Consider the following 17,039-nt stretch of genomic DNA (forward strand, 5'->3'; position numbering starts at 1 on the left):
ATTAGCCATTCCCACCCCCCCACCTCTCCTTTCTGATGTATCTGTTACATCCTTCCCAAACATAATTTTCAATATGTGGTGGCTCTTCCAGTCCTAAGGTGTGTTTTCTGTAACCGCATAAACCCTATCTGTTCCTGTTTAAATGTCCCTAATCTCTAACCATTTTGCCTTTTGTCTGCCACCCTGCATGTTAATGTACTAATTGCAACACGCGCCTTCTCCCTTCTTTTACCTTTTCTCTGTTTTTTTCGCTATACTACCTGTCAAAGAGTCCCCCTGTTGTTTTCCTCATTACAAGCTACCATGGGCACCGAGGGCCGCGCGTGCCCCCCAAAAAAGCTACTGCGCGTCCTGCAAGACGCCAACCCACCTCATGGCCAAGCCTCCTATCGAAGTGTATTCCGTCTCTTCGAAAACCACCCCACCTGTGCACCTCTCTGTTTATTTCCACTACCTCGATACCTTTCTCTCTACTCATCTGCCATATCTCTTTGTTTGCGTCGACAACCGCTCTTTGCAGGTTGCCGTCACGCACCGGTACCTCCGGTATTGTGCATACCACTATCTGCACCTGAGGGGAAATGCGCGCATGTCATCGACTCCTTTCGCCAATGTGGTCGCTAGTTCGGCTGATTCGTTACTCAAGACGTCGTTTAGACCTCCCGCGATTATCACGAGGTTACGTCCATTAGACTTAGCTGCGAGTTTTGCGTTAGCTTGTCTCATCACTGATCCCAGCCTATGGCCCGGGAACTTTCCTATTAAAACTCGTTTGTCGCCTCTCACCCTTTCCTTGACTGCTTCTGCGCATGTAGCTAAATTCGAGTCCCCGGCGATTATCACGTGATCCGACTTTTCTGGTGGACTCTCCCGCACCTGGCCACTGCACCTGTTCTAGCGCGTGCTACTGCTGTTGTTTTTTCCCCTCCCGTTCCCAAGACTACTTCGCGGAAGGTGGGTCCTGTGTCCCTTGCACCTGTCTTTTGCAAACCTGTTTCCCCCTTCGCGCCTACCACTGTGGGGTCGATGCCCCATTTTTCCCGCGTCGCCTGCTTCCCTGTTCCCCGTGGCTACATTGCTGGCATGGCTACCTTTGCTGGCATGGCTACCTTTGCCAATCCCTCCTCGGCTGACTTAAGCCTTTCCGCCATAGCCATCGTTTTTTTCCCGCTCTGTCGCTACCGCTTTCTCCAGCTCGGATATTCTCACCTTGAGCTCATTCTGGGCGGCCATCATTATTTCCATCTTCGCCTCTAACTCGCATTGCTTACACTTGGCGTCAGCTCTCTCTGTCGTCTCATCCTCACAAACCTCTATTTCCGCCCCATTCCGCATCCTGAACACTTTACGGTCTTTTTGACCATGGCTATAGAGCATTCACGCGGCAGATTAGATTAAAGCCAAACGATATCACAAAACTCCGCAAGTATGTTACACTTCAAAGCACCTGTGCACCTTTCAGCCACGTGGTGGCCAAAAAAAACATATTAAAAAAAAAAACACCCGAAGCGACTGTCACACACTTTATACCAACAGCACAAAGTTGTAAGCTCTATTAAGCTGCAATCTAGTGGCTTAACTAAACAAACAAGCTCGAATCATGCAAAAAAAAAAAGCACTTATCTGACGCTGTCATTCCCGGAGCCCACGAAAACACGTCCGTCCCTGCCGGCGGCAAGTCATCTTTTCGTCTACTTTACTTTCTTCACATTTACATTCTAAATACTACAGATAACACCCCCTGTACTTTCCTTGGCGTTATTGTCTGTTAGTTCTCATTAATATTACGTCCGTCCTCTAGCAGCACCACTGTGCGCTCTCCCGGCACGCCAGCGAGCGGCCGCGCCATCTACAGGCTGTATTGCAAACTCTCCCGCTGGCTAGAGTGTGCTTGGCCTGGCTGGTTCGCTCACGTCACTAGGGAAAACTTCGTGGTCTTTGTTTGTTTATCCGCAGTCGTCGACGGGGCGCGCCATCGTTCAACTTAGTGCTCGACCACCGCCGTAGATTTCCACTCGCTGTCAACGAAACGCTCGGAAACGTGCCGTATCTGTAACGGGGCAACATGTTCACGAACGTCGACATTCGCGGCGTCGAGCGCACTCGATGCTCGTCGAGCGGCTGCGAATGTGACGCCTTCACGCGACCCTCGGCCGTGGACACGTGCGTCGTGCAAGCCGCATCGGTGCAGTGCGGCTGGTGCTGTTACTGCGGCCACTCGCCGGTCACTCACTGCCGTGCAACAGGTGCGCCGTCCATGGATGGTGAGTCCGCGTGACTTTTGCTGTCTCATTTTTGGCACTACTGATGCGTTGCACACTGAGAACGAGCGTCGTGCTCAGCGAGGGAGCCGAAACGTCACGTGTAAATGGCGGCGATTTCGGAACTTTGTTAGCCCTTGATCAATATCTGGTGTTTTCACGTGCGAAAAGCACGGTATGAGTCTGAAGTTTATAGTAGGGTGCGCGAAGCTTTGCGTTTGTCGCCACTGCGAATGCGTCGTACGTTATCCTGTTGGGTACCCAGGTTAAGTTACAAAAATAGCGTATCGTATAACCAATGATCCGTGGAGTACTCCACGCCGTAGTGGAGGACTCCAGGAGTTTCGACCATCTGGTGTTCTTTCATGTGTCCTGACATCGCACAGTTCACGGGCACCTAGCATTTCGCCTCCATCCAAAATGCTACCGCCTGGGCCGGGATGGAACCCACGACCTTCGTGGCAGCAGCCGAGCAGCGTAACCACTGTGAACCCTAGCGTCGCGCATTGTGGCTCAACGGCTGAAGGTGTTGCAATGTTCAGCACGTGGACGTCGGGGGTTCGATTCCATGCTACGGGTGGTCTCATTTCGGTGGGCAATTAAAAAATAACAAGCATTTCGATTTACGTTGATTTTAAAGAAGACCATGTGATCAAAATTAATCCGAAATCATCTGCAACAACGTGCCTTTTAATTATATTATGGCTTTTGCTTATAAAACGCCAGAACTTGATCATCAGTTGGAATAACCCGAATGATGAGATTATTAATGAAGATGCTACAGGCCGGTTAGTATATTCACTGATGCATAGGTGGTCGGCCCTGACCGGTATTGTGTTGAGTGGGTGTAGAACTGCTGTTGTATAACTTAATAAAAAATTGGTGCCACTATTAAATCACTAACTGATAACAGCAATTTTGTTGCGTGCCTTGCCCAAGATAATATCAATCACTTTATTTTTATGCACAGCAGCCTAACTTTCTTGGAATCATTGCTTATAGAAAACTTTGCCTGCATTTATGATTATTTTATCAATTTATGACCGACTGAAGATTCCTAGTGACTTTCGTAGTATGTGGTATGTCTGCTATGGCCTTTCCTGTCGGACCATATACCGGGTGCACTGTGTCTATTGGTTCCCACGCTTTTTTCCACAAGACATTGATCATGCTCTAGCATACACACTACTGCATGAAGTTCGCGTAACGTACTGGGTGCTGCTGAATCGCTGTCATTACTGCCACGCCTCGCCCAACCCAGTGCAGATATGCGAACAGTGTCACTCAACATCAAACGATGTATTGGGAGCTTGATGCACGGGTTAGTTTAGATTAGGTTAGGTCTGCATGGCTTACTCGTCATCAGCTATACTGACCGTCCAGACTGGGAGCAATGTGATATTTGGCACTTGTGAACACGTCTCATGAATCTGCCTGCGACATGCCGTGTAAAGAGAGTCCCCACCAAATGTTTGTCAGCGTGTATGTATGTTTAGGTGCTAATCCAAAAGCCTGTAAGTCAGCTCAAAATTAGGCCCTATGCTGGCAGTGATTTCACATTGTACAGAAAGCCCCTTAGTTGCAGCGCAACACCTTTGTTGGGGAGCTAATGCTATGTATTTTATGTGTTTGCACACTCTAAAACTAAATCTATCCTACTGCAAATTGGTGTACAACTCGCTTATAAAGATCCAATAGAAGAGTAGAGAAAATTGCTTGACCATCATGTACTTTTTAAAAATTGATACTCTTGCTGTGCATTTCAGCTGGACCGGAGGAAAATGGAATTGTTCAGCTCGAATGCACCCCAATAATCTCAGAAGTCATCCAAGCGGTATCGCCTGGAAATGTTTCGGCTTCGGGTAAGTTTCACAATCGAGTGATCTGGACTCTGAGATAGCTCAGATTGAGATTTAGGAGCCATACAGTTTTGACGTGACATGCATTTTCCCACAGCAATAAACAGCGCATTGAACATATCAAACGTTCAAAAGGCATCGCAGCTATAGAAGGTAGTATCGAAAAGCTTTGAGACAGGCTCCATTTTGAACAACATAGTTTCTGTGTTTGAAAGAATAGTAGCGGTGTGCGAATATTCGAAAATTTCGAATAACGAATCGAATAGCATTCTATTCGATTCGGTACTCGAATCGAATAGTACATACTCGAATACCGAATATTTTTAATAGTTTTCGAATATAAGCGCCGACGGGAGAACCCCAAAACAATGATACTTTGGAATAGTTAAAGGCCATTTTTCTTCTTTTAATCACTAAATTACCAGTATGCATGCAGCCCAAGCTTTTACGAAACTACCGACGCTATATTGATTACCGGATGAAGGCGTTCTTTTTTGATTAAAGCTCCACACTTGCTCAGTTTTTACTATGCTGCCTGTGCATCGCATTAATCAGTTCCTGTCGTCATCTTGTAAGAACTGAAGGTGCACCTGCATTCAGCTTCATGAATAGCAATAGATGCAAGGGTTGTGTTTGCGTAAATTGTTCTTGCAGATACAGCTTTCAACACCGATGTCTACATGCCTTCAGTGCCGAGGACCAGGTTGCGATGGCAGGTTTATGTGTTTCATTACCGCCTTAGCTGTATGCGTAGTCTTCGGTTCTAAATTGTTTAGATTTTATGTCTCAGTTTTATTTAAAAGCAGGCGACAAAGCATCTGCAGTCACTGCTTTATTTCAACCTACAGTACGAAAATATTTCGAAGGTTGTGGTCGCTGCTGTATACGAGCTTACCTCAGATTTGATAACTGTGGTATTTTGAGACAGTTAAAAGTAAGCGCAACGCTCTTTGGTGAAAGTTCGTGAATATTTCTTTCAAAAAAAGAAAAAAAAAACGCTGCGGAGTTATAGGACCGTTTTAAGAATGGTTGTCTTACTATTCGAAAACTATTCGAAAAGTATTCGATTAGTATTCGTATTCGATTCGGTGTCATCCCTATTCGATTCGTATTCGATTCGGTTCCAAAATTCACTATTCGCACACCCCTAAAGAATAGGAATCTATCGATCAGGGGTTCATTTTCTGTTAGACAGAACAATATGAATTGAAGAGATAATGAAGCCACAGAAAGCACAAGGGGCGTTTTTGTAGTTTTTAATTGAAGAGTTAAAACTAAAAGTGTAGGAAAGAAGTTGCTGTGAGTGGGGTATAAACACACATCCTTCTTGTGGACTTTTAAACACTTGCCTTCAAAATGGCCCGATGCACAGAAATAAGGCACTCCCATTGTCCTTGCCACGTTGCAGTTATGTAGTGATATTGATAAGTAACTTACCACTGTCTTAGGCAGACTTATGTAAATTCCAACATAATAGTCGGGTGCTGACTTATATTCATTACTGAAAAGTTTACTGCCAGCGCAGCAAGACAAACAAGAAATTGAGCATGTTACAGTGTGGCTACAACTATGAGTCAACCTTGCTACAACTATGAGTTCTTTTCGGCTCTACCCATAGCATAGGGTGTTCTGTCTGCTTATTCAGAAAGTTCTTTTTTCTTCTTTTGGCTTTTACTGTTCACACCAAGAGTAAGTGCCGATCATCGACGGCATAGCCACAGTTCCAATCAGCAGTGGCGCTCCTGATGGTGAACACGCAGCGATAGAGTGACCTAGAATGCTGGGAGTGGTCGAAAGTGCCAGCGTGCGTATGTCGAGGAAAGCGTGAAGCTTTTTGCTAAACTCCCACTAGAGGCACTGCTGAGCAAAACCTATGGCTGGCTCTGCTCAAGGAAGCTTGCAGTTGTCTGTTGTGCACTTGATTTTTTTTATTATTAGTCCAGTAGGGTTGAGAGCTGGGCTAGTTGGTGAGATATCATTTTAACGTATGGTGTTAGTAGCGCAAATTCGACGGGGACAAAGAGGACAAGAAGCAAAAAACACGACACTCGCTACTCGCCATTTCGAGTACCCTTGCCCCAAGGAACTCGAAATAATGTGTGGTTTTCTTCAACCTTCCTCGACACACTCAAGACGAATATGCCGGATTGTCAAATCCGAATTGTGGAGACAGGCAAGACATTTCAAGGAATCTCTGAGGATAGCGTGTGCCATACGTTACGACAGGGAGCCCAACAGACGCTTCCAAGGAATGGTGCAGGACGTCCAACAATTTGGCGGATTGGTTATGGGACAACACGAGACCGCACTTGCCAAAACCGAAGAAGACGCAACCTTCAGAAGGAAAAGTGATCGTTCTGGGGGACGTTTCAGTTCCCGAAGACTACAGAAAAATTCTTGGACTGGGTCCGAAGTTCTGTTTCGAACCGTCGTTCTCTTCACCGGAAAAAGTGGCACTAGTCAAGTCCATGGCGCGTCGTGTGTCGGAAGAGGAGCGTCCAAGATTCATCACCGAGTGCGTCGATGTGCTTTCCAGGACAATAACCAGCGACAGAAAACAACATCACGTAAGAAATTTAGTGAACTTTGGTGTAAAAAACAGAAAAAAAGTAGCGAGTGTCGTGTTTTTTTGCTTCTTGTCCTCTTTGTCCCCGTCGAATTTGCGCTACTACACCATACGTTTAAAATGATATCTCACCAACTAGCCCAGCTCTCAACCCTACTGAACTTCATTTCTATTACAACGGGCCCTTTTATATGTTCTAACAACTTCAACCAGTATGAACCCAGCTCCCTGGCCACAGTCTTAGCAGTATGTGTTTGCAAGGCAAGGGTGGCATCCTGGAATGCCAGATACAACGTTTGCCCCAAGGAACTCGAAATAATGTGTGGTTTTCTTCAACCTTCCTCGACACACTCAAGACGAATATGCCGGATTGTCAAATCCGAATTGTGGAGACAGGCAAGACATTTCAAGGAATCTCTGAGGATAGCGTGTGCCATACGTTACGACAGGGAGCCGCTTCAAGGAATGGTGCAGGACGTCCAACAATTTGGCGGATTGGTTATGGGACAACACGAGACCGCACTTGCCAAAACCGAAGAAGACGCAACCTTCAGAAGGAAAAGTGATCGTTCTGGGGGAGGTTTCAGTTCCCGAAGACTACAGAAAAATTCTTGGACTGGGTCCGAAGTTCTGTTTTGAACCGTCGTTCTCTCCACCGGAAAAAGTGGCACTGCTAAAGTCCATGGCGCGTCCTGTGTCGGAAGAGGAGCGTCCAAGATTCATCACCGAGTGCGTCGATGTGCTTTCCAGGACAATAACCAGCGACAGAAAACAACATCACGTAAGAAATTTAGTGAACTTTGGTGTAAAAAACAAGTAGCGAGTGTCGTGTTTTTTGCTTCTTGTCCTCTTTGTCCCCGTCGAATTTGCGCTACTACACCATACGTTAAAATTCTTATTAGTCATTAACACGATAACACAGGTGACACATGGTTGTGTGTCGCAGCAAGTTGTTAAGGCACTAACTTGCCGCACAAGTTACGTATCTTGGTGTTATCAACCAAGAGACTTCGTATCTTTCCACGCTTGCTTGTATGTACTGCAGTATTCGTGTGCCTATGCACATCATGATTGAGAAAGGCATCAGACAAGGAGATGCAGTCTCCCCAATGTTCACTGCATGCTGAAGGCTGTTTCACATGTCGGTGAAACGGAGTGATTTTCAGAGTGTGAAAGGAGCGATATCTGCTGCCATCGACGAAATGTCTAGTTGCTCCCACCGCAATGGTCAGTGGCGGGAGCCCAACATGTTGCAAAATGCTTCGCTCTATTTCTAGTGGTTGCAGAGATTTTTGGTCGGGACCCTTCGAACTCGCATCGAGCAGACCGAGTTGTCAAAACTGCATCACCTCTTTTGTTTTGGTTATGGTCACCGTTGCACACTTAAAAATGAATTTACATTGGAATGTGTTCTTAAAGGACTCCTGACAGCGAAGTTTTTGTTTGTGATTTGCACTTGTAGCTTTGTGTCTGATAATCCAAAAGTTGAATAGTATCGTAAAAGTAATGCTGTCATCGTTAATTGGGATAAATTTCGGCACCACTTCAAAATGCCTGTCTAAAATCAATAACTAGTATTCCATCACGGGGGAGCACCGCAAGTCGCATGCACTGAAGCTTTGCTGATGTTAAAAGCGCACATTTTGAATTGGGACTCTGTGCAAAGTAACGAATGAAACGAAGTGGGTGCTTCGGTTTGACTTCGGGTGTGACACTCCAGGTATACTCTCTAGTGCATACCTGCCAACTCTCCTGATTTTCCGTGGGAGACCTCAGATTTCTAACCTGTCTTCGTGATTTATGATGGCGGCCATAAATCTCCCGATAAACTGCCTCAACCCAACTGAAAAAAAAAAAGACTACAATACTGGTATGATCACAAGTAAATTACAGGCATAAGCAGCGAGAACCACCTTGAGAACATCCCGACGACAGGTAGAGGGGAAAAACAGTAGCCTCCGTCAAGTGCCAGTCGTCGTAGTGTGTGCTCCCCGTAACTTGTATGATGTCGACAATGCAGTTGAAGCTTGTTCTAATGAAATAGCTTCTGGGCGTTAAATTAGTTTGTTATATGCGGTCTTCTTTGTAAACATAGAAATTAAAATTGGGTCTGACGAGTCAGATATCTGGCTCATGCGAAAATTCTAAATACAAGAGGGCATTATTCTAGGCTTCAGGCACACTATAAATGAGGTAATCCTTACCTGTCTCTTTGTGGGATTTCAAACTTGGATTCACACAGTGGTGCAACCAATCAAGTGTGCTGTTTTTTTTGCACTTTAAAATCAAAATTTCCACAACCTTCTCCAGTGGTTGAAAATGATGTGGGTTTTTGACTGCCTTTGAATATTTATTTGGCTTTTTATGCTACCTTTTGAGTTTTGAGTCTTGCGCGAGCCAAGCATTTCTTTGTTACAGCCGGTATCGTGGTGGCTCTCGAGTTTTCGGTTTTGCTATAAAAAAATTAATGTAACTGAAATCAAGCATGAACAACCGAAAGGCAAACTTAGTTCGCTGTAGCTAATAATTCTGTAGATCAGTGTTCGTTATAACACGGTCATCTGTACTTGCTTTACATGTTCAACATCACAGGGGGTTGCTCTATTCACAATATACTAATCGCAATGTCATGAGGTGCTGCCAACGCAGATGAGCGCTCACGCTTACTTTAACACCAAATTAGTTTTTCTCAAAGGCACAGTTCACCACTAATAAATGGTCAGACGTGCCCACTTGTACAGGATAGATGAACAACACAAACATCTCAAGGTCTAAATTTTGCTGTCGGGGGGCCTTTTATTTTAAAAAACATGCATGCTGTTCACTACCGTTGATTAAAAGTTATAACACTGAGATTTTCCCATTACATTTGAAAAATTATGCACTGTCTGCTGCAAAGAACGGCATAAAGCAACCATGGGTGTGAGCCACGCCAGTCACAGAGAAAAAAGCAGCCCTTGTGAAATGAAACCACCATATGTGGTGGGAGCGAGTGCAGCGATTTTTTTTTCATTGCATTTGTATCATGGGAAACAGCCTTTAGAAGCAGTACTTAAACAACTGGACTTGGCAGAAATAGGAATAAATATTAACGGAGTATTTCTCAGCAACCTGCGACTTGCAGATGACCGTTCTCTTTGGCAGTGATAGCGACTCACTGCGAGAAAATGATTGAGGAATGAAACTGAGAAAGTGTTAAAAGTAAGGTTGAAGATTACTGCATAACACAAAGCTGGTGTTCGGCGGCCCGTTGAGAAAACAATAGTTCACGATTGGCAATCAAACTACCTTGGATTCTGTACAAGAGTACATATACCTAGGTGAATTTCTAACAGGCCTGCCTGCTCGTGAAAAGAAAAATTCCCTGAAGAATAAAGATGGGCAGGAGCACGTATGGCAAGCATTCCCAAATCATGACTGACAGGTTACCGCTGTCATTAACCCTTTCTCTGCCGTAAGAAAAGAAGAAGAACGTGCCAAAATTACCGAAACATTTTTTTTCCGCTGAATTTCTAGAGCTGTTTCTTTTCTGAATAAAATGGTACCATTCTTTCAATTCAGTGGGGTTCCTTTATTTCACTACTAATCGTATGAAACAAGATAACTCGAAGGTGGCTTCACCACATGTCAGTACAATGAAAAATGGCAGTAACATGAAAGCCGAGACACAAATGGCCCAACACGGACAAGTGTGGCGATCTAGCGTCAAGAAATACAGGTGTGATGAATATAGTTGTTATTGGTTCCGTGTGGGATCAGTTTTTGTTGATGAGTGTAGTCGTCATCGGGTCATTTTGTTTCAAAATCTCATGATGACTATACTCGTCAACGCTACCAAAAGGGTTAAAGTGGAAAGGATGCAACCATTGCATTCTACCACTACCAACGCACAGAGCTGAAACTTGCTGGAGAACAGAGAAACTCAAGGAGAAATTTAGCACCGTGAAATGTGGGATGTCAAGACAGATGGTAAGTGTAACATGGAGACAGGAAGCGAGTGGAGTGGATCACAGAAAAACAGGGGTAGCTGATGCCTTTGGTCACATTGAAATAAAAAGTGGACATAGATGGGCCATCTAAACCACAGAGTACATAGCTGTTGGTCAGTGAGAGCTATGAAGAGTAGGGGTGGGCGAATAGTGATATTTAATCTCGAATCGAATTCGAATCGAATAGTGCCGAATAGTGGCCAAAAATATTGAATATCGAATAGTATATTTACACGAAATGTGTACCGCCAGTTACGGCAAGACAAAGGAAAAATCGGGGATGCTACGCGTGCCGACAGCTTCATTACGCACTTGCTTGGGAGTGACTTTTGTTTCAGCTTTTATGGGCGCGCATGCAGGCATGTTGATAGAAGAGCCGCCATTCCAATCAGCAGCGGCACTCGTCACCTCCTAACAGAGGGGGTACGGTAGCTAGTTTTCTTTCCCCATGGTTGAGCAATAAGGCTCATCTGACAACGGTAATGTGCTCCATTACCATGGGTGCTCCGGGCCCAAAAGTCTTCGAGCACCCATTCACAACAGCGTTTTAATTGCGCGCCGGAACGATGGGAGTTTCTGAACTAGTGGTGCGGTGCGGTAGTGGCGACTGCCTAAATTTTTACATGCAAGCCAATCACTGAGGGTTTCGCAGGCCAAAGTCAGGTCATTTTTACGGAGGATATGCGACCGCACTACGCAAGAGGTCCATGCCTTCGTTTCGGGAGCTAAGTTGTGAAGAACTTGACAGTTTTCTCGTGTTTTTCTACATGCAGAAATGACATAATCTCCTTTAAGATCAACATGCGCTCGCTTTTGAACCAGGATGTCAGTGAAAGTTTAACGAACAGCGACAGCGTTAATTTTAGCCACCCTAACCTAACCAAGTTGCATCATTGGCCTTTGTCGCGTTTCAGATATTCGTCCTCTCGAATTATTCGAAACTTCGAATACCTACTAGCTATTCGAAATTCCAATCGAATTATTCGATTAGGAACTATTCGATTCAAATTTGAAACTCGAATATTCGCACACCCCTAATGAAGAGACCAAGGGATGGAAACACAGCCGAGGCTGGCAGGTAGTTATATGGAGTGGTGTATGTGAGAAGTTCTCAGGAATAAAATAGAACCAGATAGTACACGACGGGGGAATTCAAGTCATTGAGAAAGGCCTCTTGCTTCAAATCGATAGTGAATACTATATGCTTCTGATAATGATTATCATGACGCATTGCAAATGAGCATTCTCTACATATTCGAATTTTTCCAACACTGGGGCATGTATTGTTGTATTACTCTATCCTTTTTTGTTAAAGGGACTGACAACTGAGTTTTCTCGACCCATTTTATTATGGCGCGACAGAAAGCTCACCCTTCGCAGTGTTTGTAACTGCAGTAGTTAATCCCAAAAGCACGTAGTTATTTTACAAGCAGTATTTTCCGATCTGAAAGACTCTAAACACGGATGCACCGTTCCTCCAGCAACGCTGAGAATTGATAGCGATGCCGCCAGCCCTTCTCGCGATTTGTCAAAGCTATCGTTGTTCGGGTTTTGCAGTAGTTCCTGTAACTATGCTTAACCACCTTTATAGCTTTTCAACTATTTTGGAAAATAACAAGCTGTTACAATGAGATAATATGGCATAATACACCTTCCCTGTGTCTGTACCACGCTTTGTGCGTATGCGTCGAAGGTTGCCTGCGCCTGTGTCATGGGTGGCTTGTCCCGGCATCGTTACTCTCTCAATGCACGAGCCAAGCCAAGTCATCGAAAACGTCGCTATGCGTATGTGCGGCCGCGTCGAGTAGCAGCGTGCGTCATTTCTGAGACGAAGTGTAGGTAGCAAAACTATGTCGCTCCAAATTCTTAACGAGCTGGAAACTGCATGCACGGTTGCATGACCACGCTGGAAAGTTGCTCAGTACGCGCTGACGAGCATGGGGTCATTATGTCACGCAAACGCAGTGCCACTTCAATGCATACTACTAATGCAGGCCTATATGTACATTTTTATGGAGTAATACTTTTTAATATAAAGAAACGAACAATATTTCAATACTAACAAAAAATCGTCGACCGCGTACAGCAATCAACGGTCACGTGGCCGGGTTCATCGGATCGTTCATGTTTTTGCCGCCAGAGGCGCCACAGGTCACTTCTTGCGGCTTTCAATTAAGAAATAAATATATAAATCCATCTCTCACGAAAAAAGCGGGGTTGGTTTGAGTCAATGCGATGGAAAAATCTTTCCATCAGTGGAGTCATCTCATTTCATGTTCTGGGCAGTTGTCAGTCCCTTTAACTGTTTGTGATATGTTTGTGTGTTTGTTACTCCTCGTAATGTTCCTGATGTGGATGGACAGTACTTTCTGTAATTAAGATAGTAAATAATAAAGTTATGGCATTCATTACAGGCAGTGAGGACAAGATTGGCACTGAAGAAGAGAATGGGGAGATGGTTGAAGCTGTTCAGTGTCTCGTCAAAGCGGAAGTAGACTCTGTGCATGAATCAAATTCAGAAACGGAGCCAGAGTCGATGCCACAGCATGAGCCAGAGCACGAGTCACAGCCAGAGCCAAGCTTGGAACGATCAAGGAAGAGGAGGCGAGAGTCTGAGGTAACCTTAATTTTCTCACGTTTATTCATGTCATGTGGACATACACAACATGCTTGTGTAGTTTCTTCCTGAATGCCGCGGTAACGCTTCTGTGCAGAGCTGGCTGAAGTTTTAATGTGATAGCGTTAAAGAGCTTGGTTGTGAACGAAAAATTAGCGCTGTCCATGAGCAAAATTCGAGTAAGATGAAAATTAATAAATAATAAATATCTTCGGTTCGAGTGGGTATCGAATCCGGGACTTCTGCGTGTCAAGCAGGTGTTCTACCGCAGAGCCACTCCCATGGTTGAAGCTGTTTCAGGAAAAAAAACCCCTATATGAATGTCACGTAGTGTAAGGAGTGTCCTTGCCTCATCTAATTTTACATGGCAGAAACGTAGAACTGCACCAGACATCAAATATGTCAATTGCGCAAAGAGTGGTTGATTTAATGGCCCACAATTAAAAAGTGCACTGGCATAATTAATTATCATTATCAGCAACCGCACAAAGTGTGCATCTCCGCATGTGCACGGGCTGCCTTACGAACGCGTAGCAGGTACCTTGCCAACTCTCAAAAGGAAATATTACGGCATATTGGGCACTTCGCAACTGTACTTTGCAGTTGGCATTCCAGGATGGCTTTAAATGGTCAATGTTACGCGCACAGACGTTCCTTTCTTCGCGGCATGCTTGAGGTGTCCACCGAGAAGCAAAGCGAGGCTAGCGATTGAGAAGCCGATGCGAACGGGGCCTGATTATGTTGTCGCATTCTGCTATTCAAGCATAAGCTCAAGGTAGAGCACTGCACGAGCCGATTTTTCTGGCCCTCGCCCGACTCGGCCTGAAAGGGACATGTTCCGGCCCGTCTGAGCCCAGCCCGTTGTTTTTAAATGTGGCCCATCCTGGGCTGGCTCATTTCAGCCAATTATGCCTTGAGCATAAACGAGGCGCTCTCCAATTTTCAATTATTATGAAGATACTAGCCGCACACAACATATTTTCTGGAGAGTGTCATGAGAACTTGTGGTTGTGTCACGATTTTCACTGGTATAGCGTATACTCCTCGGTTAATAACACCCGTAACACATTTGCAAAATGTTTGCAGGAGCCATAGCTGGCTGTCTCATGCGCGCAGGGCTAGCCACGTAATCCTAATATTGCATTTCAAGAAAGAACTACAAAATACAGTGCCCACATAAAGTGAAAAAATGGTGAACATTTATAGTGTAGTTTGGTTGAGTTTATAGACATTGCTGATGAGCTGGGGCTGCTGCGTAAAAACAGCAGAATGGCTTCTGCAAACGTTGTTTATTGCCCAATGCAGTAAGAGGGAAAAAATGCGCTCTTACTGCTTCTAGGAGAAATTCACCAGGCTAGGTAGCGTTGCATGAATTGAAGCTGTCGTTTCGACTCCTCCGCAGGCAACTGACCCCAGCGTACACTACGTTGTAGCGCTCAAAACCTCTCCCCCACCCTTGTTCCGCTAGTCACTGCCACTGCACTGCCATAGATCTGTCAAAGCGAGGTGGCTACCGTCCTCGCTGTTCCCTGAAGATGCCTTTCTTGTCGTCTTTGTGGCCCCGCCACGGTCGTCTGGTGGTTATGGCGCTCGGCCGCTGACCCGAAGGTTGCGGGATTGAATTCTGGCCACGACGGCTGCATTTTCTATGGAGGCGAAAACGTTCGAGGCCCGTGTACTTAGACTTAGGTGCACGTTAAAGAACCCCAGGTGGTCGAAATTTCTGGAGCCCTCCACTACAGCGCCTCTCATTATCATATCGTGGTTTTGGGACGTCAAACCCCAGAAATTATTATATTATCGTCGTATTTGCGTTACTGCCTTCGGTCTTTGAAAATGTTATGTCTAAAAGCAAGACCGGTCTAAGGGCTTCTGAAAGAACTCTTTATTAGAGTGCCGAAGTGAACTGGGCAGTGGCTTCTTTATTGATCCCGATTTAACGCGGTAGGTCGGGTTTCCGGTGTGCAATCCCCCACAGTGACCGAAAGCAGGAGAGTGGCTTGTGTAGTCGCTGAGGGGTGGAGGCCTCGGTGTGAATAGGGGAACAAAGTCTGGCTGGCCATGGCTCGTAGTTGTGGTTGTAGGCTTGCAGCTCGTGGCGATGTAGTATACTGGTTGAGGCAAAATGCTAGACGCCCTTGTACTGGGCAGTTTCAGTGCACGCTAATGAACCCCAGGTGGTCTAAATACCCCGAGCCGTCCACTGTGGCATCTCACATAGCCTGAGTTGCTTCAGGATGTTAAACCCCACAAACCCAAGAGAACCAAACATTAGCATAACTGCGCCACTACCGACTCTTGTGAGACTCTGACCTAATACGGGTCTGATTCAGGCCTGAGCCCAGCCTGAGTCTGGCCTGGTCCCGATCCGACAACTACTTACCCAGCCTGAGCCCAGCCTAGGATTTCAGACCAGCCTGGGCCCGTGCAGTGCTCTAGCTCAAGGGTCCTCCAAGTTTTTTTGTAAATGTTCAGATAATCTTATCTGCAAATGGCAGAAGGTGGTCTTTCACGTGTTTGTCCTTTTGGCGCTAGAATGAAGATGTCGTCCAGTTGGTAAGTATTCATCACGAAATTTCTTTCAGTTTAAGTGAGAATCCTTACAATCCAGTTAGGAAACCACGAGTAATATTCCCTGTGCCTTCTGTGGCTTAAATATAATACAGAGAACGAGCACCTCGGACGATTCTCTACTTTCTGTAGATGTGTTGGCTCTGGGTGCAGCCACTTTTGCAGTAAGCTGATGTAATGCAGTCTTTGTAACGCCGGAGGAAGGTCAGAGTGTAAGCAGATTTTGTGACACATGCTGTGTTTTGCAGAGCGAAACAACTTGTTCCTGCGGACTGAAGGAAAAGGTGGAGCAGCTAGAGCGAGATAAGAAGAGACTTATTAGGCATCTGCGAGATTTGTGGTTCAATCCACGTAAGTTATTTTTGTCTTTCGTTGACTATATTGTGACCCTAGTACTTGGGAATGCTTCCAAAATTTGTCCGCCTTTCTAGGTGCCTGTCACGTAATCTTTATGACCTCAGTATCACGAAGCTTGTTGATTCGCGATTTTAATACAACTCATGTTGACCGCTACTAGAAAGGAAGATCGAGTTAATGAAATTAAAATTTTTGCGTGTGCCGTTGCTCAAATTTTTTAGTTATGCATGTTTCTTGCGAATGCGTTTTTCCAGTTACATGCTGCATGGGAAGCAGCCACCAAAAAACGTGCAAGTCCGGGTAGCTCAACACTTTGCTCCTTGCCTCTTGAGCACTAGAGGCCGAAAGCACATATGCGAGAGCACGCGAGCGCATCGTACTTTGTTACTTGCGTAGTTCACCCATGCCTTGCGTCAGCACCAAATTGATGTTGCCGTCATGGTGTGTCAGGCGACAAACATGAGTAGTAGGCATGTGCGAATATTCGAGCACATCGAATATTCAAACGAATGTTGCAGTATTTGAATTCGCTTTGACACGATTTTAAATTAATATTCAAAATTATCGAAGACATATTTAAACTGCATGTAACCCCCTTAAAGGAGGTTGCACTGCAGTGGAGGGGTGGCATACCGTGATTACACCTATCCGGGGAAATCCACACTACCTCGAAGCCCCACTTCAAGGTTAGATGAACATATTGCCCTCACATCGATTCCTCATTTTTCAAGTTTAAAAGCGTGTCATATCAGCTTATATACTCGTATAGTAAGTTTTAAGACGTAACATATTTTACAAGCTATCACTTGCATTCTACCG

The 17,039-nt window shown here is 45.2% G+C and overlaps 1 protein-coding gene and 1 pseudogene across 2 annotated transcripts in view; both read left to right on the forward strand.

Moving 5' to 3' along the window:
• The window catches only part of LOC119403319 (venom metalloproteinase antarease-like TtrivMP_A), a 179,252-nt pseudogene that overhangs the window by 30,976 nt on the left and 131,237 nt on the right, over positions 1 to 17,039 (forward strand).
• LOC119402089 (uncharacterized) overlaps positions 2,041 to 17,039 on the forward strand; it is a 35,629-nt gene continuing 20,630 nt past the window's right edge. The window contains exons 1-4 of one of the 2 annotated variants that reach the window (XM_037669191.2): positions 2,041 to 2,264; positions 4,028 to 4,123; positions 13,090 to 13,292; positions 16,112 to 16,214. In XM_037669191.2, coding sequence (XP_037525119.2) covers positions 2,066 to 2,264; positions 4,028 to 4,123; positions 13,090 to 13,292; positions 16,112 to 16,214 — 601 coding nt within the window. In that variant the 5' untranslated portion in view covers positions 2,041 to 2,065. The remainder of the gene's footprint in view (positions 2,265 to 4,027; positions 4,124 to 13,089; positions 13,293 to 16,111; positions 16,215 to 17,039) is intronic. The other variant, XM_037669192.2, reaches the window with a different exon arrangement.

Source organism: Rhipicephalus sanguineus, chromosome 8, assembly GCF_013339695.2.
Source record: "Rhipicephalus sanguineus isolate Rsan-2018 chromosome 8, BIME_Rsan_1.4, whole genome shotgun sequence".
Classification (NCBI taxonomy): domain Eukaryota; kingdom Metazoa; phylum Arthropoda; class Arachnida; order Ixodida; family Ixodidae; genus Rhipicephalus; species Rhipicephalus sanguineus.